Consider the following 21,760-nt stretch of genomic DNA (forward strand, 5'->3'; position numbering starts at 1 on the left):
CCATCATCTGCAGATAATTTGGGCGCTTCAGGGCCTTAGAGGCTGATTTTCATATTTAAATATGTAGTCCCTTTCTGTTCTCACTATTCCCTTTTGATGTCTAAAAAGTCAGTACTAGCTATGTGGTTTCTTACATATGGTCTGAGATGAAGGCATTTCATGAACTTAACAAAATCTGGAATCTCTCCTTTTTAAAAAACGACAAATGTGGATTTGGGCTGGAGTTAAATGTTCCTGGTTACTGTGACAGGTGGACAGTCAGTCTGTCAAATCAATAGAAGAAAACCAAGGGAAGAAGGAATCTTTCACCCTCTTCCTTTTTTTTTTTTTTAAATCTCCTTAGCCTCCTTCTCCTTTCCAGCCCTAGTCCAATAGACAAGGTGAGAGACCAAGATTGATATGTAGATAAGCACAGGAGAGGAAAACATTTTTTTTTAAGATTTTATTTATTTATTCATGAGAGACACAGAGAGAGAGAGAGAGAGGCAGAGACACAGGCAGAGGGAGAAGCAGGCTCCATGCAGGGAGCCCAATGCGGGACTCGATCCTGGGACTCCAGGATCACACCAAAGGCAGGCGCCAAACTGCTGAGCCACCCAAGGATCCCGAGGAAAACATTTTTGCCATAGGTTTGTCATATGCTGCTTTATAGCTTCTCAGAGCAACTGTATGACTCCTTGTAAGTCACATAACCTCTTGGAAACTCAAATCTCTCCAACTACCAAATGAGGGCCCAGGTAAGAAGACCCCCCTTTGTCTCTACCTATGCCTTTCACTGCAGAAGACCCTGGAATTTGTAGGAAGGTAAAAATTCTGGTGAGTCTGGATTCTGGGTTGACCATTAGCCTTGGTGAATGCATTCCATTTCCTTTGGAGGAAAGGAAGAGCTCCCCCAAAGACATCCTCCAGGGAGGAAGGCAAGTACCACACAGGATCAGTGATCCCTCAGGTGTGATTCTGCAAGGGATGCATTACAGTCTAACAGGACGTCTCCTGCAGCTTTGCCTCCTTCCTTTCCGAGACGCTGGATGGCATCCTGGTTCAGGGAGAAAGGATATCCTGCTTGTAGGTGGGGCCTTCCTGAATTGCAAGTTTAAAAAAAGAAAAACAAAAACCAATTCATCAAACGCTCTAACCCATGCTGGATGTCTCCATCTTCAAAGGCAATGTAAAATCCAATCACACACTCAAGTAACTCCGGGGTTTTATGCTTGAGTATTCCTTGTGACTTGAGATTTAGTGTGTAAATTTGGTTCTTGGTTACCAACCAACCTTTAACGATAGTAGCTCTTCTGTTTTCAATGTCAGGTTAAGAAAAGAAAAAACGAGTGGGAAATATCAGAAAGGGAGACAGAACATGAGAGACTCCTAACTCTGGGAGACGAACTAGGGGTGGTAGAAAGGGAGGTGGGTGGGGGATGGGGGTGACTGGGTGACCGGCACTGAGGGGGGCACTTGATAGGATGAGCACTGGGTGTTATGCTATATGGTGGCAAATTGAACACCAATAAAAAATAAATTTATTAAAAAAAAGAGAGAAGAAAAGTCCTTCCGCAAGCACAGTGTCAACATCTTTTCTCAAAAAATTAAAGTACAAATAGTGTTGTTCCTTTCCTCCTTCAAAAGTCCCTTCCTCTCTTCTATCACACATCCTAAATTAAAAGGGTTGTGCTAGAAAGACAGTGCATGGGTGCATCAGGTTCTCCAAATCACCCACAAGAGTAACAGGACCAAGAACACGACTAGTTCCTTATAATTAGATGACATCAGAAAAACAAGTGAAATTGGTTTAAAGTTGGTAAGTAAGACTCAATAAAAAGTACCTTCACAGAGGTAGCACCGAATCACATAGCTTCATGTAGCTTTTTTTCCCCTGATGTTCTCTTTCTATTGAGAAAATGATTTCTCTCTTGGTTTTCAACCCCTAGGCTTTTCCCATATTGCAATGGAATTAGAAGTGATATTGAAATGGGCCAGAAAGAGTCCCTTGGGGAAAAGAGGCCCCAGTCTCACATCGTTGGAATGATGCCACTCTATGTGGCTCCTGGACAAACAGTCTAGACCTCTCCCTCAGGCCATATTCCCAAAGAAAACCCTCCAGGAGCACAATTTTCAACATTTCGCTGATTGACACCACAGAACACAAGGCTCTGCTTAGCAATAGTCCACCTTGAATTCTGGTGTATGCTTTTATTTTCTAACTGATCAGATTTTTGTAATCATTGATCTGTGTCACCTTGGAAAAAGACCAAGTTCTCTAACTTTTCTGGTTATTCCTATAACATTGTTTTTGGCCTACCTGCCCCATGGTGGCGAGCCAGAGGCCATTTAAGTCTTTGCTTTCAATCTTGTGGACTTGATTAGTATCTGCAGAAACAGCTATTGGGCTGCTGTTTTGCAAGTCCATTCCCGTGGCTAAATTGTCTTCTGGTCCCACTTTAGGGCCGGTCCTTTCCCAGCTACTTCCCCCACCACCACCCTCTCTCTCACGTAAGTTTGTTCTTTTGAATTTTTGCTCATGCATTACTCTGACCTTTCTCATGCCATGCGGTTTTTCTTCCATAAGAATGTTTTCATTTGCCTCTCTTCCTTTTTCCATTTTGTATACATTTTTTTTTCAGAGCCCCTTCTTCAAATAAATTATCTCAACCTCAGAAGTGACCGCATGATCACATTTCCGCATTTTTCAAATCTAAAAATAGCGTGTTTCCTACTTCAATTTATTTTGCTTTTTTCACTTTGAGTTTTATTTATATGGGCACATTCTTTGGGAGTGTGCTCTGACTCCTTAAGTGGCAAGTGACAGAAACACAACTGAAAGTTGCTGAAATAGATCCCAGAACCCCCTGGGTCACAGAATTGAGATGCTCAAGGGCTCCAAATAAAGCTAGATGCAGAGTGGAAACAATGTATTCAGGACTCTCTCTTGCCAGGTTGTCTCTCTGGGGGGTTAAAAACCATCCCTATTTCTCCAGAGCTAAAGGGAGGTCTGAGTGATGCTCAGTGCTAGAATTAGGAAAGTCCCAGGTGCACTGGAACAAGTTGGTCACCCTCTCTTTCTGTGTCAGCCCCATTCAAGAAAGTCAAGAAAGGCAAGAAAGTCTTTTTCCTGAGAGTTCCAGCAATAGTTTAAGAGTCCTCAGATTGGACCTCCTCAGTCTCAATTCCTATCCCTAATTAAACTGGGTGGGGAGGGGGTGCAGTGAAGGATGCTGACCAGTTCTTCTTGGGTCACTTTCCCAAAGGGCAGGCAATGGAGGAAGATGATTCCTTAGGGTGACACTGGTGAGGTGACAGCACAACTCCCCACTGCAACATGGATCCTGGTCCTGTGGGCAGAGTGCTAATGAGCATCTCCACCTGGTCTTAGAGGGGTGAGATTTAGCTGAGTTACAAAACTTTAAGCCCTTGGGCAATTGTAATTTGGAGAATACTAGTTAAATTACTTTCTTGGAGGTGGCATGATCTCAATAAGCTTATCCTTTCTGCCTCATAAAAGCATTTTTTAAAAGATTTTATTTATTTATTCGTGAGAGATACAGAGAGAGAGGCAGAGACATAGGCGAGGGAGAGGCAGGCTCCCTGAGGGGAGCCTGATGTGGGACTCGATCCCAGGACCCCAGGGTCACGACCTAAGCCAAAGACAGATGCTCAACCACTGAGCCACTCAGGTGCCCTAAAAGATTTTTTTTAAAAGATTTTATTTTTAAGTAGTCTCTATACCCAACATGGGGCTCAAATGCACAACCCTGAGATCAAGAGTCACATGCTTGGGGTGCTTGGGGCCCTTGGGTGGCTCAGTTGGTAAAGCATCCAACTCTTGATTTTGGCTCAGGTCGTGATCTCAGGGTCGTGAGATCGAGCCTCAAGTCAGGCTCTATGCTCAGCACAGAGTCTGCTTGAGATTCTCTCTCTCCTTCTCCCTCTGCCCTTCAACCCTGCTGTCTCTCTCTCTCTCACATAAATAAATCTTTAAAAAAAGAAACCTCACATCCTCTAGCAAGTGAGCCAGCGAGGCACCCCCATAAAAATATTTTTAATAATGTTCCTTTGTTATGTTCAAAGAATATTTTGTGAAAAGTACTTACGCGTGATCTCCTTTAACCCCTGTAAGACCCCTATAAAAGGACCATCGTTCCCATTTTGCAGACGAGAAACTCGAAGATCAAAATACGTGACAAAGGCAAATATTTCGTATACCTAGCAAGAAGTAAAAATAAAAAGAAACATGTAAAGGAAGGAGAGGTGAGACCTGTGTTAATACATTTAGATTAAATGGCACCGAGTTTTATGAATTCTTCATTTAATTGTTGCAAAAACTGCAAATGTTCAGAAGATGCAAGTTTGCTAATTGGTTAAGTCTCTTTAAGCTTGTGGAATGGTTATATGGCTGGGGCCACCCAAGAATGTCCTGTCTTGTTCCTTATGTCATCTGGATAGTTAGGCCATTTTCCGGGAACTCGGGCTTTTCCGTGTGAGTGAGAGGTACAGGAAAAATGAGGAGCCTATTTACTGAACATCTGCCAATGGGTTTGTCTTATCTTAGTTTAATCTCAAGAATCTTGTCTGGTCAGTACCTGAACCCGATGTGAAGATGGAATCGGAAGGGTTGAGTTATGTGCCTCGCTCCAAAAGCAGAAGGCACGGCGAAGGAGAGAGCACCTCAAATCCTGCACACTTGGACCTCAGCCTACATCCTCACTTTTGTGTGTCCTCGAATCCCACACCATCCTCTCTGAGCTCTGCCTCACGGCCTGGGCTCTCTCTCTCTCCCTCTCTCTCTCTCGGCAGTTCTCATTGCCTCATCTCTGTGGACCTGACTTTCCCTAGAGCTTGGGTTCCAAGGCTTGGAGAGACCCAGGTTGGAATCTCAGCTCCTCCTTTCCCAGCCACGTGGCCTGACATTTATTTAGAAAAAAAAAAAAAAAAAAGCACAGTCTTCGAGTAGTAGAGCAAAGGTATTGAAAGCCTGGGCAGCCTGGAGCCAAACTGCTTGGATTTATTTATGTATCTTTAATTTTTTAATTTTTAATTTTTTTAAAGATTTTATTTATTTATTCATGAGAGAGAGAGAAGCAGAGACATAGACAGAGGGAGAAGCAGGCTCTGTGTGGGGATTGAGCCTGATGTAGACCTTGATCCCAGGACCCCGGGATCACGACCTGAGCCAAAGGCAGACACTCAACCACTGAGCCACCCAGGTGTCCCCAAACTGCCTGCATTTAAATGCCTGTTGTGCCATTTACAAGCTGTGTGACCTTGGATAGGTTACCTGAACTGGGGGCCTCAGTTTCCCCATCTATAAAATGAAGAAGAGAGTAATATTTACATCAATATTTACATCACATCAAGCATGTGAAGCTTAAATGAACTGGGCCAGTGCCCTGCGTTAATTTTTATTACTGTTACTGTTGTTATGATGTCTTCATCTATAAAATGCATATTTGTTTAATAAATATTTGTGGAGCACCTAGATACTAGGCTCGGCATTGGGGTATAGTCCTTTACAAGACAAATAAGGCCCCCCCACCTCACGGAGCATATATTCCAGACGCGGAACACGGATAAGAATAAGCAGACAGATAAGATAATTAGAGATTACCGTAGATGCTCTGAAGGAAACGCAGGCTGGTCAGAAAGGGACCCATGGAGTGGGTCGGGGAAGGCTTTTGGGTGTAAGTAGCACAAGAGCTGCGTCTCCTAAATGAGAACGAGCCAGCCAAGCCCTTGAGAAAGAGCTTCCAGGCGGGAGGGGGGGGGGGCAAATGTCCCTGGGGGAGCAGGAGATCTGGGGGTTCAGGAGCTAGAAAAGCAGCCAGTGTGTCGTGGCCAAGTGAGTGATGGTGAGTTCTGGACCTGGCATGAGGTGGGCCCGGCCCTCATGTGACGGCCACGGGGATGACATGACCTGGCAACAGGCAAAACAAGACGATGAGTACAAGTTCTTGGCACCGGGCTGGATACAGACTAAACAGTCAATAAACTGAATCTGGCTCCCTGCCTCCTCTGCACCCCTGGTGCTGCCCATCTGTGTCCCCTTGCCCCCCCTCCCCCCAACACTCTCCTTTCTTTCTAACTGTGTGGGTTTGAACTCGGTAAGTCCACTTACACATTTTTACCGTATGGTCCTACAAATGTATTTTCTCTTCTTTATGATTTTCCAAATAGCACCTCCCTTTGTCTAGGTCACTTTATTGTTGGAATATCGTATACGATACGTATCATTTACAAAATTTCTGTTGTCTATGTGTCATTGGGAAGGCTTCCCGTCAACAGTGGGCTATTCATAGTTAAGTTTGGGGGGAGTCCAAAGATGTTTGTGGATTTTCTCCTGCACCAGTGGCTGGCACCCCTGAGCCCTGCAATGTTCTAGGGTTGACTGTATTTCCCCTGACTCCATTCCCAGCCTACTTTAACCCATCCTCCATAGTGACAGGATGACCTTTATCAAAACTGATAATGCAAAAAAAAAAAAAAAAAGTTGATCATGCAATCATCTCTCTCCTGGACAACCTTCAGTGGAGCCTCATCATCTCCAATATGACATCTCAGCCCCTTCACTGGGCACAGGGCATTCACTGCAGTCTGGCCTCTCAGCCTTTCAGCACCTTCTCTTGCTATGCACCCCATCCCATACTGTACTCCAGCTCTACCAGATGACTTGTGAGTCCCAGATGTGCCATTCCCACCCTCCCTGCCTTGACTCATGCCAGTCCCCCTGACAGGATCTCTGGGCTTTTCTTCCCTCTCACTCATTTGACTGACATATGACTTTTTTATTTTTTAAGATTCAGCTTAAAGTCATTCTGTAAAAAGACTTTCCTAATTCTCACTCCTGGGGACTCACTCCTCCCATACCACACTGTACTATCCTTAGTCTTGGAGTGCTGTGTTTGTGTTCTCCGTAGCCTTCTAGGCTGAGCTTCAAAGGTAGAAGCTGCACCTGCTAGTTTTTGTTTTCTTTATACCCAGCACAACCCTTGGTACATGAGCAATGCTCAATACAATGGAGTCTCAACTTATATTCATTTCACTTGCACAAACTCAACTGCTTTCACACATACACATGCACACACACACGCACACACACAGTGTGTGTAAATTTTAATGGTTTTGCCATTCTGCCCTCCATTCCATCCAGTTTGTCTGGGGCTCAGAGTGAGAATGAGGTGGATTCTACTTATACCCACCATGGGTTTGGTTCCCACAGCTCCCTAGTGTTAAAGACATCGTGTACATCTCATAAGATAGCTCCTCAGCTCGAGCCAACTTCTTCATCTGGCTCTTGTTAGAAGAAACCACCCTCTGGACTAAGATTTAAGGGAAAAATCAGTTGTGTTGGGATTATGGAGACTCTGTGTCATCTTAATGTGGCACATTCCCAAGGGATTTCTCCAGAGGAATTTTGACTGAATGTTGTTTCCCCTTTATACACTGACTTTTCAACCTAAACTCCCTGTAGGATGCACATCCTTCTCTCAATATATCGTGAGTTTATTGAACGGCTGGTCATTAGCACAGTCAGAACACAAATTCAGTTTGTCTTAGGGCTAATCCAGTGTTTTGTCTCCTCCCTACAGTTCATGTGTAGAATTGTTCTTTTCTGTAAGTCATTTTTACTTAGAAAGGCAGATAGGGTAAGAGCCACAAGGAAATAATTACCGAAGATTCAAGCCAGTAGTCTTTGAATGATACTTTGTCATGGCAATTTTTTTTCTTGAGGACTGTCTAGTTTTATTTATTTATTTATTTATTTATTTATTTATTTATTTATTTAATTTATTTATTTATAATCTGTTACATATTGGAAGAAGTACATGATCTTTTTAAAGTTTTATTTAAATTCCAGTTAGTTAACATACAGTGTGACATTAATTTCAAGTGTACAACATAGTGATCCCGCACTTGCACACACCACTGGGTGCTCGTCACAAGTGCCCTCCTGAATCCCCATCACCTCTTTCACCCATCTCCCACCCACCTCCCCTCTGGTAAGCATCAGTTTGTTCTCTATAGTCAAGAGTGTGTGTCTATGGTAAGTTTGCCTCTCTCTTTTTTTCCTTTTGCTCATTTGTTTTGTTTCTTAAATTCCACCTATGAGTGAAATTATAGGGTATTTGTCTTTCTCTGACTGATTTCGCTGAACATAATACTCTCTAACTCCATCCATGCCATTGCAAATGGTAAGATTTAATTATTTTTTTTAATAGCTGAGTAATATTCCATTATATATAGATACCACATCTTCTTTATGTATTCATCAGTCAATGGATGCTTGGGTTTTTTCTGTAATTTGGCTATTATAGATAATTTTGAGATAAACATGGGGTGCATGTATCCCTGTGAATTAGTATTTTTGTATTCTTTGGGTAAACATCTAGTAATGCAATTGTTGGATCATAGGGTAGTTCTATTTTTAACTTTTTCAGCTATGATTTCAACACTATGGAAAGGCTATCATGTTGCCAAATGTGTTAAAGGGCATTGCTTTTATAATCTCTCTTTGAGAAACTTGTATTTAAATGAATAATTTTGTTCTTTTCATACTCTTGGTTACTGACTATTGAGTTAAGACTTGGTTGATAATTGATTTTAGAGTCACTATTCTCAGAGAAATTCAGAATTGGGGAAATTTGAATTTTCAGGAAGCATCCCCGTGGAGTCTTTCCTCAGCTTGCTTTTTTTTTTTTTTTTTTTTTTTTTTTTTTTTTTTTTTTTTTTTTTGCTCTTACTGTTCTCTTTCCCTTGGTGATTCTAATTTATGTCTACAGCTCAACACTGTTTGGGTACTAATGCATCATAATCCTGCATCACGCTCCCCATGCCCTCTCCTACTTTTCTCCTTGTCTTTTGGATATCTCCTCCTGAGACTCCCACTGGCACCTGCTGAGATGCTTCCCCTTCCACCTCCCTACTCCCACAAACCCAGGTCTCCAGAGTCTCTCTAACTGGTACCACCATTCTCCCCTGTTAGCCAACGCCTTTCTGCCCCATATCTAATCAGCACATTCTGTACATTCTGTCTGGGATGGTTTCTAGTGAGTATCACCCCCCTGTTTCCATCACTACCACTGAAACTCCAGCCCATCGTGCCTCTCAAATAGATTGTTAGACCCGTCCAAGTGGGCTCTCTAGCTCAGGTCTCTCTCTTCAAACCATTCTAACACTCTTGACATATTTTTCTAATCAAGGCATGGCTCTAAGAATAACTTCTCAAACCCAATGCTTCAGGGAGTTCCCACAGCTTATTGAATTACTCTGTATAAACATCTCAACATGGCGTATTGGATATCAGCATATTCCTAGTAAATATCACCTCATTATCACAATATCACTTCACTGTCAATTCCCACTGCTGCTTTCCTTGGAAAGAATGTTCCAGAAAAACCACTGTGCCTTGTGTTCCTGCCTTTGGCACTTTTCTTCAGGTCATCTTCTCTACATGGACCATTCTCCTCCACCTCTCCCATTTAAATAACAGCTTTAATATGTCTGCATTCAATGGCTTGTCATTTAGGAAGCTTTTCCTGATTTTGGTTTCCAATTATACACTTTGTAAACCTTTACTGTAACTCCTTTATGTCATTCTACAGTCTTCTGTACATTATAATTATGTGAATATCATATTGCCCTGACTGACCTTTTACATTTTTGGCAGTCCAACATAGTGAGCATCCAGCGGGATGAGAATAGTTATTGAATTGATTTAAATGGAAATATTTTTTATTCAAATATAATTAACATGTAATGTTATATTAGTTTCAGGTGTACAACATATTGATTTAACAATTCTGTACATTGCCCAGTGCTCATCAAAATAAGCGTTACCCCTAAATAAGTGTTACCCCCAAACTATTACCCCTCCTTGTCTGTTAACACCTATCCACCCCCTCCCCCCACCTTTCTTCTGGAAACCACCAGTTTGCTCTCTGTATTTAAGAGTCTGGGTTCTTGTTTGTTTCCTTTTGTATGGTCTTGTCAAAAATGGCAAGATTTCCTTCTTTTTTAAATGGCTGAGTAATATCTCATTGTGTATACAGACACACACACACACACCACATCTTCCTTATCCATTCATCTATAGATGGACACTAGGGTTGCGTCTGTGTCTTGGTTATTGTAAATAATTCTGAAATAAAAGGAAAGGTGCATTATATATGTCTTTTCAAATTATTAGCATTTTCATTTACTTTGGGTAAATATCCAGTAGTGGAATTCCTGGATCATATGGTAAGTCTATTTTTAATTTTTTGAGGAGCCTCTGTACTGTTCTCCAGAGTGGCTGGACCAGTTTGCATTCCCACAGATAGTACATGAGGGTTCCCTTTCTCCACATCCTCACCAACACTAGTTTGTTTTTTTTTTTTTAATTTTAATCATTCTGTTGGGTGTGAGGTGATAGTTCATTGTGGTTTTGATTTGCATTTCCCTGATGATGAGTGATGTGGAACATCTTTTCATGTGTCTATTGTTCATCTGTATTTTTTATTTATTTGGAGAAATGTCTGTTCAGGGCCTCTGCCCATTTTGTAGTCGAATTGGTTTTGGTTTTTTTTTATGATAGTCACAGAGAGAGAGAGAGAGAGAGAGGCAGAGACACAGGCAGAGGGAGAAGCAGGCTCCATGCACTGGGAGCCCGACGTGGGATTCGATCCCGAGTCTCCAGGATCGCGCCCTGGGCCAAAGGCAGGCGCTAAACCGCTGCGCCACCCAGGGATCCCTCGAATTGGGTTTTTATGGTGTTGAGTTTCTGTGTTCTTTACATACTTTGGATATTAACCCTTATCAGGTATATCATTTGCCAATATCTTCTCTCATGTAATAAGTTGTCTTTTGTTGCTTTCCTGCACTGACAAAATTATTTTGGTATAGTCCAACAGTTTATAGTTTACATATTTTTTGTTTCCCTTGTTTGAGGAGACATAGCTAGAAAAAATGTTTCTACAGCCAATGTCAAAGAAATTACTGTATTCTAGAAATTTTTACCATTTCAGGTCTCACATTTAGGTCTTTAGTCCATTTTGGGTTTAGTTTTGTGTATGGTGTAAGAAAGCCAATTTTTATTCTTTTGCATGTAGCTGCTCAGTTTTCCCACCACCACTTGTTGAAAAGACTGTCTTTTCCCCCTTTGTATATTATTGCCTTCTTTGCCATGGGCTAATTGACCATAAGCTGGAGTTTATTTCTGGAATCCCTACTTTGTTCCACTGATCTATGTGTCTATTTTTGTGCCAGAACCAAACTGTTTTGATTACTACAGCTTTGCAGTATATATTGACATCTGAAATTGTGATACTTCCAATGCTGTTCTTTCTAAATGGAAATAATTTTTAGTATGCCCCTCAGCCCTGCTGCCCAGTGCAAATCATCATCCCCTCCACCACCAAGGATCAGTTTCAGATAGCATTTTCTACTTATGTTCAGACATTTCCTGAAGTCTTTTCTGCTCCTGGTCAACAGCAATGGGACTATTCTTTCTCCTTCAGTTTTTCCAAAGCATCTTGCTCACCTTGGGAACGCTTCGCAATGCCAATCTTATTTTGGGAACTGTACTGGCTCAAGCCAGACTATGCTTCAGTCTGAAGCATAAGTTCATGCCTGAGCTTACCAAATTGGTGCCTTACTCTGCACCAAAGAAGTAAAAAGAAAACCTCAATAGTAGAGGCCCTGCTTTAAAGATCAGATCTGGGTTTTCATAAATCTGCTTTTTTCTTTTAAGATTTATTTATTATTTGAGAAAGAGAGAGAGAGAGAGAAAAACGAGAGAGAGAGTACAATGGGGAGGGCCAGGGAGTCTTAGGCAGTCTCCACATTGAACACAGAGCCCAATTCGGGGCTCCATCCTTCGACCCTGAGATCACAACCTGAGCTAAAACCAAGAGTCAGAAACTCAACCAACTGGACCACCCAGATGCCCCATAGGGCTGTTTATTTAATGGAATTAACTCATCAATTGATAAAGGAAATGACCTTGCTAAGATTTTAGGTGATTTTTTTTTCTGAGTAGACAATTTGCAATCTTAGAAAGTTACATCCAAAGCAGTAAATAGATTAGTTTCCTAACCATTTCTTCGTGTGGTTTCTCAGTGCCAGAGCTGTTTATAAGCTTGTCTTTCCCTCATCCTCTGACCTGCAGAGTATATGACATTCTTTCTTGAGATGCTTTTGGACAAAAGCCATCATTAGTGGCAGAAGCTTTTCCCCCAAATCTGTTTATCCCGTATCCACATCAGTGCCATGTTTTCAGAGAATAGATGGATGATATTCATTCCCCATAATCTTTCTTTTCAGCCAGATTTAAAAGATCAGAACTTAATTGTGAATACATTGGAGGATAAAACTGCCATTTTTACATAGACTTATTTATTTTAGAGAGAGCTAGAGAGCACGTGTGCATGTGAGCACAAGCAGGGGAGGGAGAGAAGGAGGGGGAGAGAGAGACACTCCAGCAGACTCCCCACTGAGCATGGAGCCTGATGCAGGGCTTGATCCCACCATCCTGAGATCATGACCTGAGCCAAAACCGACTGAACCACCTAGGTGCTCCAAAACTGCCTATTTTTACTAATCAAGCTGCAGATACTCAGATCACCCTAATGCATTGGCTTCCTGCCATCATCAGTCACCTCTTCTAGACGCTTCCTCTTTAGCCACCCCCTTCCTTAGCCCCACAAACTCATTGGATTCCTCTTTCATGAAAGTCTATAATTCTGACCTCAATTCAAGTCAGAGCTCCTTGGGAGTCTACAGAAGGAAAGCCCTCCTGCCCAGGACCCCAAACACTCTCCCACATCCCATGTGAAAACTGTCCAGCTAAGACCCTGAAGTCCTGGCTAAGTGTCAGGCAGTCTCCTGGAGAGGCTGCACACCCCCATGTGGGTTCTCCTTTCCCAGGGCTTTGGTCTATCTGAGCTTACCTGCCCTCCACCCCACCTCCAAAACTTCTTGATTTTATCTCGGGTCAGTTATCCTGCCACATTTTGGACTTTCCTCTGCACTTAGTGAATCGAAACAAAATTCCCCAGTGCAGTTTTCTGTAAAGACAGCCTCCTCTTTATTCTGGGCAGCATTTAGAATAATCACAGCATTTAGAGCTGAAAGAAGCCTGAGGGAGCGTCTACTTCCAATCTTAAGGGTGTACAAATTTGGAAATTGAGAGCCGGAGAGCTCAAATGGCTGGTTGACTCTGCTGCTCTGTAAATAAGTGAACATTTTCTGGCTTTATTGCCCATTTGTTGCAAATGTTAAAATGAGCATTTTTATTCATAAGAACCCCCCTTCCCACGTTTTTCTATTAGTCTCCTCTTAATAGAAAAATGTCTCTCAATTCACATGTGACGTGGAGGGAAGGGATTTCAGAATCCATTAACACTTTAATAACACTTATTTTCCTTTCAGGTTCTCCCTCCATTACCCAGGTTGTTATTAAGACATTTTTATATCCACTGGGGGAGCATCTGTGCAGGTAGCACAACTGACTTGTGTGTTCTCTTTGTTCGTGGTGAAGCTATCCCACAAACACTAATCACTTTGTCCCCAGTCCTCAGTGGTTGGGATATGTGGGAAAGGGGTATGCAGTTTTTATGCATTACAGTTTGCAGACTTTTGATGGCCTGTATGCTCCACAACCCAGATCAGTGGTTTGAACATTTCTTTTCCTCCCACACTGATCAGTTATTTTTTAAAATTATGTATTTATTGGCGGGGTGGGGGGGTGCAAGAGGCGAGTGTGCCAGGGGGAAGGAAAGAGGGAAAGAATCTCCAGCAGACTCCACTGAGTACGGAGCACGTTGTGGGCTTGCTCTCATGACCCTGGGATCACGACCTGTGCTGAAGTCAGGAGTCAGATGCTTTACCAAGTGAGCTACCCTCAGCCGTTGAGCATCTGCCTTCGGCCCAGGGAGTGATCCTGGAGACCCGGGATCGAGTCCCACTTTGGGCTCCCTGCATGGAGCCTGCTTCTCCCTCTGCCTGTGTCTCTGCCTCTCTCTGGGTGTGTCTCTCATGAATAAATTAAAAAAAAAAAAGTGAGCCACCCAGGTGCACCTGGTATTTTCTTTTTAACCTTTTTTTCCCTTTTTTTGAGGGGGGGAGGGGGAGAGGGGAAGAGAGAGAATCTTAACCAATGCCCAGCATCGGGTGGTGGAGGAAGGACTTGACCCCAGGACACTGAGATCATGATCTGAGCTGAATTCAAGAGTCGGATGCTTAACTGACTGAGCCTCCCAAGCACCCCACACACTGATCAGTTATTGTATACTCTTTAGTCAAATATATTTCAGCTGTGAGTGGGTAAGACTGCTGGTGTCTAGCGTGACCCATTCGTCCTGGTGTTCCCAGGACTTTCCCAGCTGTGGCACTGAAAATCCCACTTCCCCAGAGGTCCCTCAGTCTTGGGCAAACTGGGACAGATGGTTACCCTAAGTGCTGCCCCAGCACATTCCTCCTCACTTCCCAATGCCAAGGTCATCTCAGGATCAAGAATTAGAGCCTTAGATACTTGTGTTCCATAGAACAGCACTGATCAATAAACTGGGGGAAAGTTAGAATCAAACCACTCAGGTATGCAGCTTCCATTATACCAAAGACTCATTGGAAGGTAGTGATTGAAACTGTACTAACAGTCACGAGGGCCCTAACCAAAGCAGCCTGGGACCAAGTGTACTCTATTTATAACAAGTTTTCCATTGTTTTTGAGGAGAAGGGATAAGAGTATAAGGAAGTCATTCAAAAGGATAAGTTGGTACACATAAAATCTGAATCGAAAACCATGTTAGCCAGTGGGAGAATCAAATGCAAAGATCTTCAATAAACTGCACAGGACATATCTTGGAGAAAAATGTGTTCCAGCTCTAATGTCTAAGAAAGAAGTGTCTGCTTTTTGGGATTGATCCAAGCCCTCTGTCCTATAAACAGTCTAAACCCAAGTTAATAACAGGTTCTGTGGGAAAAAAAGCTAGTAGGACAGTGGTTTGAATAAACTGAGCACAAGTCAAGAATTTAATAGAGCTATTAAAAGTAGAAGTTGGAGGGAACCACTGCCTATCTCTATTTTAAGACTGTTTGGCTCCCACTTATTTGAAAATGTTAAAAAGATAAAGGGTATCTTCCAGATACAGATCTCTGGAAGCTGCTGAATGATAAAATGTCTCTTAGTAGAAATACCATCCCCGTTGCAATGTCAGTGCGATGTTCAAAAATATGGAGGTGGAGGAGTTTGGAGGTAGTTGGTATTAGAAGGGAGGCAGGAGACTATCCTGGATCTGGACGGACCTTGGACATGCAAGCTCCCTTCATGAATTTGCAATCTTTTTTTCCCTCAAAGGAGATATTTAGAAAAGGGGCAGAGGAGACAGTCACCCATCCCATTCCTTGAAACTTACCAGCTTACAACCAACGATATAATTTTTGTTTGCATTTTTTATTTGATTTTTACTTTTGTTTTTGTTTGGGCAATTAGAATGAAATCTGGGGGATGCCTAGGTGGCTCAGTGGTTGAGCATCTGCCTTCAGCTCAGGGCATGATCCCGGGATCTGGGATTGAGTCCCACGTTGGGCTTCTTGCAGGGAGCCTGCTTCTCCCTCTGCCTGTATCTCTGCCCTTCCCTCTCTCTGTCTCTCATGAATAAATAAACAAAAATCTTAAAAAAAAAAAAAAAGAATTAAATCTGGGCGATTAACCCCAGAAGGGAAAGAACTTTGATACCTGAAGCAGGCTTCCAGGGAAGTAGGACAAAGAGTGTGACCCCAGAAGAACAAGGTGGGCTAGGATGGTGGTATGTGGCATAGCAGAAGAAGATGCAGAAGAAGCCTTCTTAGCCAGATTTACTTTCCACCACTTGGATAGACTACTCGTTTTTTAAAAATTGGGAAACTAAGGCACAGTGATCCTAAGAGACTTTTTCAGGGTCATGTAGAAAGCAGCAGAGCCTTGTGAGTTGTTGTTGTTGTTGTTGTTTTTGAAAGATCTATTTATTTGAGAAAGAGAGAGAGAGAGAAAATGAGCAGAAGGGACAGAGGGAGAAAGAATCTCATGCAGACTCCCTACTGAGACTGGAACCCAACATGGGGCTCTATCTCATCACCCTGAGATCATGACCTGAGCCAAAATCAAGAGTCGGACACTCAACTAACTGAGCCACGAAGGTGCCCCCAGCATAGGCAGCAAATGACCCTTCAAGCACAGCTGCTGTGCTGCACTAAACATACCTAAGAAGGCAGGCAGGGCAGGTAGTTTCCTAGTTGAACCAAGTTTACCAACAGAGAGATGCCTTAAGATGTGTTGAGTAATTCTTATGTGTCTTTAGCAGACACATTGTTTTAAGCTCTTTTTATGTCCCATACTATTTAAATCTCTTTAGAACTCTATGTGATCAGGCTTCTTAACATCTCAATTTTATAGAAGAAGGAAGGACACTGAGGTACATAGTCCAGTGCCCTGCACTCTAACCCAGATGGTGTATATAAAAGGGCTTCGTGCAGGTGTAAGGACCAACATTACTTTTTTTCCTCTTTTTTTAAATAATAAATTTATTTTTTATTGGTGTTCAATTTGCCAACATAAGAATAACACCCAGTGCTCATCCCGTCAAGTGCCCCCTCAGTGCCCGTCACCCAGTCACCCCAATCCCCCGCCCTCTTCCCCTTCCACCACCCCTAGTTCGTTTCCCAGAGTTAGGAGTCTTTACCAACATTACTCTTTGCCCTCATTTCACATTTCTTTATCTGGAAAGACAAGACAGAAATTACACAGGAATTACAGGTGACTGCAAAGACTCCAATATTGCAAAATGTGGACCTTAGAGGAACATAATTGCAATCTAGAGCAGAGATTAGCACACAACATAAAGCCCTTGGGCTAAATCTGGCCCCTATCTGTACTGTCCACAAACTAAGAGTGACTTTACATTTTTATATGGTTGGCGAAGAATCAAAAAAAAAACTGGTGAAGTGGAAATTACATGAACTTGAGATATCAGTGTTCACAAATAAAGATTTAGCAGGACGCAGGCACATATTGTTATTGTTACCTTCATGCTGTGAAGGTAACAGCATTGAGTGGTTTCATCAGAGGTCAGAAGTCCCACAAGCCTAAAATATTTACTACGGGGCCCTTTACAGAAAAAAATGCTAAAAAAAGAAAGGAAGAAAGGAAGAAAGAAAGAAAAGAAAGGAAAGAAAGAAAAGAAAGGAAAGAAAGGAAAGAAAGAAAGAAAAAAGAAAAAATGCCAATGCCTGATGTAGAATCATGTGGTCAACATAATTACCTAATACTTTCAGCAAAAAATTTGTCATAATTGTGAGGTTATTAAATAACTGAACACCTCCCCTTTTGTGCAGAAAATGGCTAATTGAAAAAAGATTCTGAATAAAGAGTTCACAAATGACTTTTTTTTTTCAATTTTCTTAAGGATTTTATTTATTTATTTATTTATTTGAGAGAGAGATCTCAGGCAGAGGGAGTTGCAGAGGGAGAGGGAGAAGCAGACTCCCCACTGAGCAGGGAGCCCAACTCGGGGCTCCATCCCACGACCCCTGAGATCATGACCTGAGCTTAAGGCAGATGCTTTACGGATTGGGCCACCCAGGCACCCCCACAAATGACTTTTTAAATAGCATATCCAGCACACATGGATAAGATATAGAAATACATTTATATTCTTATTCACTACATGTTAGGACTCTGCTTGTTTTCAGACAAGATCTGGTTGGCCCAATGTTTGCCCTGATCTTTACGATTGTCAAGCTCTTTCATACACATTAACTTATTTGATAATTTACAAATACTGGAGGTACCAATCGACTGTAATAAAATGGTCACCAAGCTGTATGAGTGGCAGTCACCCTTTAACTGAATGATTGTGCACTGCTCTGCTTCTGGAGTTTTTCTGGAACCTACCTCATCTTTTGTCTGCCACCCATTGCTGACAATGGCATGCCCCGATCTCCCAGTGCTGCATCCCTCTTCTAATTTGTGACTTTTTTTTTTAAGATTTTATTTACTTATCCGTGAGAGACACAGAGAGAGAGAGAGAGAGAGAGGCAGAGACATAGAGGGAGGAGAAGCAGGCTCTGTGCAGGGAGCCCGATGTAGGACTCGATCCCGGGACCCCGGCATCACACCCTGAGCCGAAAGCAGACAGTCAACCGCTGACCCACCCAGGTATCCCTAATTTGTGGCTTTTTATCTGCTTAGTTCTGAGTGGGTTTGTTAGGATTGTGTCTAAACTAAAAGTTCATAGGCTAAGTCTCAAGAGGGATTCAAAGGACATGACCTTTAATGCTTAAAGCGAAGATGATAAACTGGGATCCTTTGGGCCAAATGCAATCTTCAGGATGCATATGTATGCGTGCCCTTGTGTCTTAAAAATGTGTTAGTTACTTGGTAACATTGAAAGAGTTTGGGTTGTTTTTCGTTTAATATATAAAAGTCAGATTTCTCAGCTAAAAATATCTGAAGAGCTAGCAGCACTGGCCCGATGACCAGCATGGCATTAATAGCCAGCGTTGAGAGGGAGCTGCTTGCTTTAGGTGGGACCCAGGCTCCTCACTGTGGTCCCCACCCTCCCTCTATGGCCATGACACCTTGGCCAAACATTGGCTGCCACTCCTGAACTTACGAGCCCCGTCTCTCCCTTCCTCCACCAGCTTCGCTTCCTCTTTTTATTTATCTTCCTATACACATTCCAGTGTGAGTCCAGTCCACAGAGTTGTGATCGTTGTTCTGGCTGCTGGGAGATCTTTTCTTGTCTGCTTTCTGTGTCTCCCCTGAAGCCAACGTGTTGGGGGTTGGCAGACTGACCCCTCACGGTGTATGCTTGGTGGAGATGTGGGGGACCCAACCAAAAGCATCACCTTGATTCAGTAGCAATAATTAAGCTGAGAGAAGCAATCTGAGGTAAAGGAGGACTCTAAGCACTTGGAAAGGAGTCGGGCCCGGATTCCTCCCCGGCCCCCGTGACAACTGAACCAGCATTTGCAGTTACCTCTCATGACCCAGCCAGGGCTATGTAGCTCCTAGAAGGTTAATGAGAACTATGGGAACATAAGGGAAAGACATCCCACCGTGTTCTCAGAAAGCCCCAGATAGCCTCGCCTCTTTCTTGACTGTTCAGCTGAGCTGATTATGTGCTGCTCGCTGCCATCCCGGTGCTGTCTTCTTGTTGGTGCTGTTAAAAATTATCCTGGGGGGATCCCTGGGTGGCGCAGCGGTTTGGCGCCTGCCTTTGGCCCAGGGCGCGATCCTGGAGACCCGGGATCGAATCCCACGTCGGGCTCCCTGCATGGAGCCTGCTTCTCCCTCTGCCTGTGTCTCTGCCTCTCTCTCTCTCTCTGTGACTGTCATAAATAAAAAAAAAAAAATTATCCTGGGACAGAGAGAGGCAGGGAGTGTGATATAGAATGTCTACATGACGACAGTGTTCAGAATGTTAAGCCAACTCAAGTGAACAGAGCAGAAATAGTGTACTGGGTGGAAGTTAATAGCTTAGCCCGCCCAATGGTTTGCTAGAAGAAAATGCCTGTTCAGTTGCCACAGATACCAAGCAAAACAAACCTACCCGCTGGGCTAAGTGCTTAGCAGGCATCCCATTTTCATGTCAGGTTGTTCGTCTAAACCACTGTAAATAAGGCAGGACAGACTATAGGAGGGTTTCTGGGGTGCTGGCATTTTGAACCATGAATCACCTCGCACCACTCCGTGTCCCATTTGCAATCGGCCTCGGCTAAATCATGATTAAAGATGTGCTGAGTTTTATTTGGAGGGGCATTCCACCGGGCTCCCTCTTGTACCAAGGCTCAAGGCTAAAAGGGGGGAACAACCCATGGAACCTATAATCTCTCTTGCCCTCCTCAGCACTTCCCTTTCTGCTCTCCCCAGGTCCGGCCAAGGATATATTTTGCAGAAAAGGGTGTGGCTTAATAAGAACAAAGGGAAGTGAAGGCACCCAAATGGACAATTCAGTTCTTCTCTTCCTATGGCCATATTTCTGCGATGGGAAAGGAAAAGAGCGAGATTTAGACTCCCCTCTTTTTCAGTGGGAATAAATCAACCCAGTGGGAAAGCCTGAGCAGGATGTTTCTCTTCTCTATTACTAAGAACAGAAGTCAAAGTATCAGTTCATTCACAGGGTCGGTCGGAAATGTTGGATATTTTTCAAAAGAGAAATGACAACAGTAACTGGCAATGGGTGTTGAACATATGAGATCATATACACAAACCCCGAACAGGAGTCCTCTCATTCACTGCTCCTCACAACCACTCGAAATGGGAACCACGGTGATTTTCCATCTCACAGATGAAGAACCCAGGGCCAAGAGAGGTTAAATTACTTTATCCTGGTCTCACAGCTGGTCACTGACCAGTGGGGATTTGAAGCCAAATAGACTGGTTTCAGCATCTGGACAAGGGAGCTGCGGAGTGCAGGTCTCTGGCTTCTATCCAGCTGAATGACTTTGGGAAAAAAATATTCTTATTGGCTTCCATTTCCTCATCTGTAAAATAAAGGGTCATGTTAGATGATCTTTAAAGTCCCTGCCAGCTCTCTGAGTCTGTTTGCAAATCAATATCGGTCATCTCCACCGCACTGCTGTCATTTATTAGCTCCGCGAATTACAGTAAGCTAAGGGGCGTGTGGGACAGCAAGGGGGGCAGGGAGATTGCTGCGTTGTACACCGAACCCCTTCCTAACAGAGGCACCTGCTGCCATTGCCACATGGTGCCCCGACGGGTAGGATGGCTGGGTGACTGCCCGGAGATGGGAGCAGGCCGCTGGTAGCATCCCACCCAGGCTGCCACAAGTGGTTTTTGAGCTGGCCCACTTACCTTCCCCCAGAAACGTCCTTACCGCCCTCCTAAGTCTACCACGGGCTCGTGTTTGCTGAGTGCTCCAGGCACCTGGCACAGGTGAGCTATGACAACCCCTCTGTAATGTGACCAGACCTGCTTCCCTTCCTGCCTCCCCTTGAGTTACACTGACTGAGACTTCCAGGAATTTTGCAGCAGCCCTGAAGCCTTTGTTCTTGCTTCAGAGTAAGGAAGTGGGGGGGGGGGGGGGGCGGGTCTGGGTGGGAGGGAGGCTCCTTTGAGTTCTGTGAAATGACCTCCAATCAAGGTGTCAGCCTTTTCGGACGACCCAGTGGCCAGTGACGCCACGTGCTGCAGATGCAGATAATACCGAGTCATGAGTTCGTGTGAAATGGGAACCCGCCTTCTGGGAACGGCGACCATCCCCTTGCCCCGCGGCGTGCAGACTGAGGTGTGACTGTTTCGCCCGTGGCAGCCACGCGGCTCCTTTGGTGGCACAAGCCAGGGCAGTGCCAGGTCCCTTCCACCCTCCTCCCGGGCGCCCCCCCCCCCCAACCCGAGGGTGGGATTCTTCTTTCCCTCTCCCCACGAACCTACCCAAGCACGTCCAGGCGCTGGAACCGCGTCGGAAACGGTCTCATGTGACCCAGGGCGCACCCACGTCGCCCCGGAATCTCCTAACTCACACCCTACGGGCGCAGCCCCCGCATCCCCCATCCGCGTCCGCGTGCCCAGAGGTAGAAATGCCACCGAAACGCAAACGACGGGCTGCGGAACGGGAAAAGGGAATAAACCCTTTTGTTCCTAAAATCGGGGTGGAGGGCGGGGTGGGGTGGAACGGGAGTCCTGAGAGCGCGGTTTGCAAGGGCCGCCCGCGGGCTGCAGGGCTGAGCGGGGGCGGGGAGGGAGCCTGAGGAGCGACGGGAGGTCGGATGGGAATCGATGGGATGGGAG

General features: G+C 44.1%; 1 protein-coding gene and 1 long non-coding RNA gene across 8 annotated transcripts in view; one reads left to right on the top strand and one right to left on the bottom strand.

The window, feature by feature from the left end:
• The window catches only part of GCNT2 (glucosaminyl (N-acetyl) transferase 2 (I blood group)), an 83,008-nt gene that overhangs the window by 27,315 nt on the left and 33,933 nt on the right, over positions 1-21,760 (top strand). The window contains exon 2 of one of the 3 annotated variants that reach the window (XM_038584152.1): positions 19,880-21,001. The exons of the other annotated variants lie outside the window; for them this stretch is intronic. Within the exon in view, the coding sequence (XP_038440080.1) occupies positions 19,880-20,046 (167 nt within the window). The 3' untranslated portion in view covers positions 20,047-21,001. Of the gene's footprint in view, positions 1-19,879; positions 21,002-21,760 lie in introns of those variants that run through there. 3 annotated transcript variants of the gene reach the window in all.
• LOC119867650 lies at positions 481-21,724 on the bottom strand. Of its 5 annotated transcripts, none has more exons than XR_005384317.1 (3): positions 21,404-21,724; positions 4,089-4,200; positions 481-1,080 (listed from the first exon to the last, which is right to left on the bottom strand). It is a non-coding gene; the product is annotated as an uncharacterized LOC119867650 (long non-coding RNA). The 5 variants fall into 5 exon arrangements; XR_005384320.1 differs by lacking the exon at positions 21,404-21,724 and adding an exon at positions 5,603-5,738 and having other exon boundaries at positions 481-1,076; XR_005384318.1 differs by lacking the exon at positions 21,404-21,724 and adding an exon at positions 5,603-5,738.

Source organism: Canis lupus, chromosome 35, assembly GCF_011100685.1.
Source record: "Canis lupus familiaris isolate Mischka breed German Shepherd chromosome 35, alternate assembly UU_Cfam_GSD_1.0, whole genome shotgun sequence".
NCBI classification, from domain to species: Eukaryota; Metazoa; Chordata; class Mammalia; order Carnivora; family Canidae; genus Canis; species Canis lupus.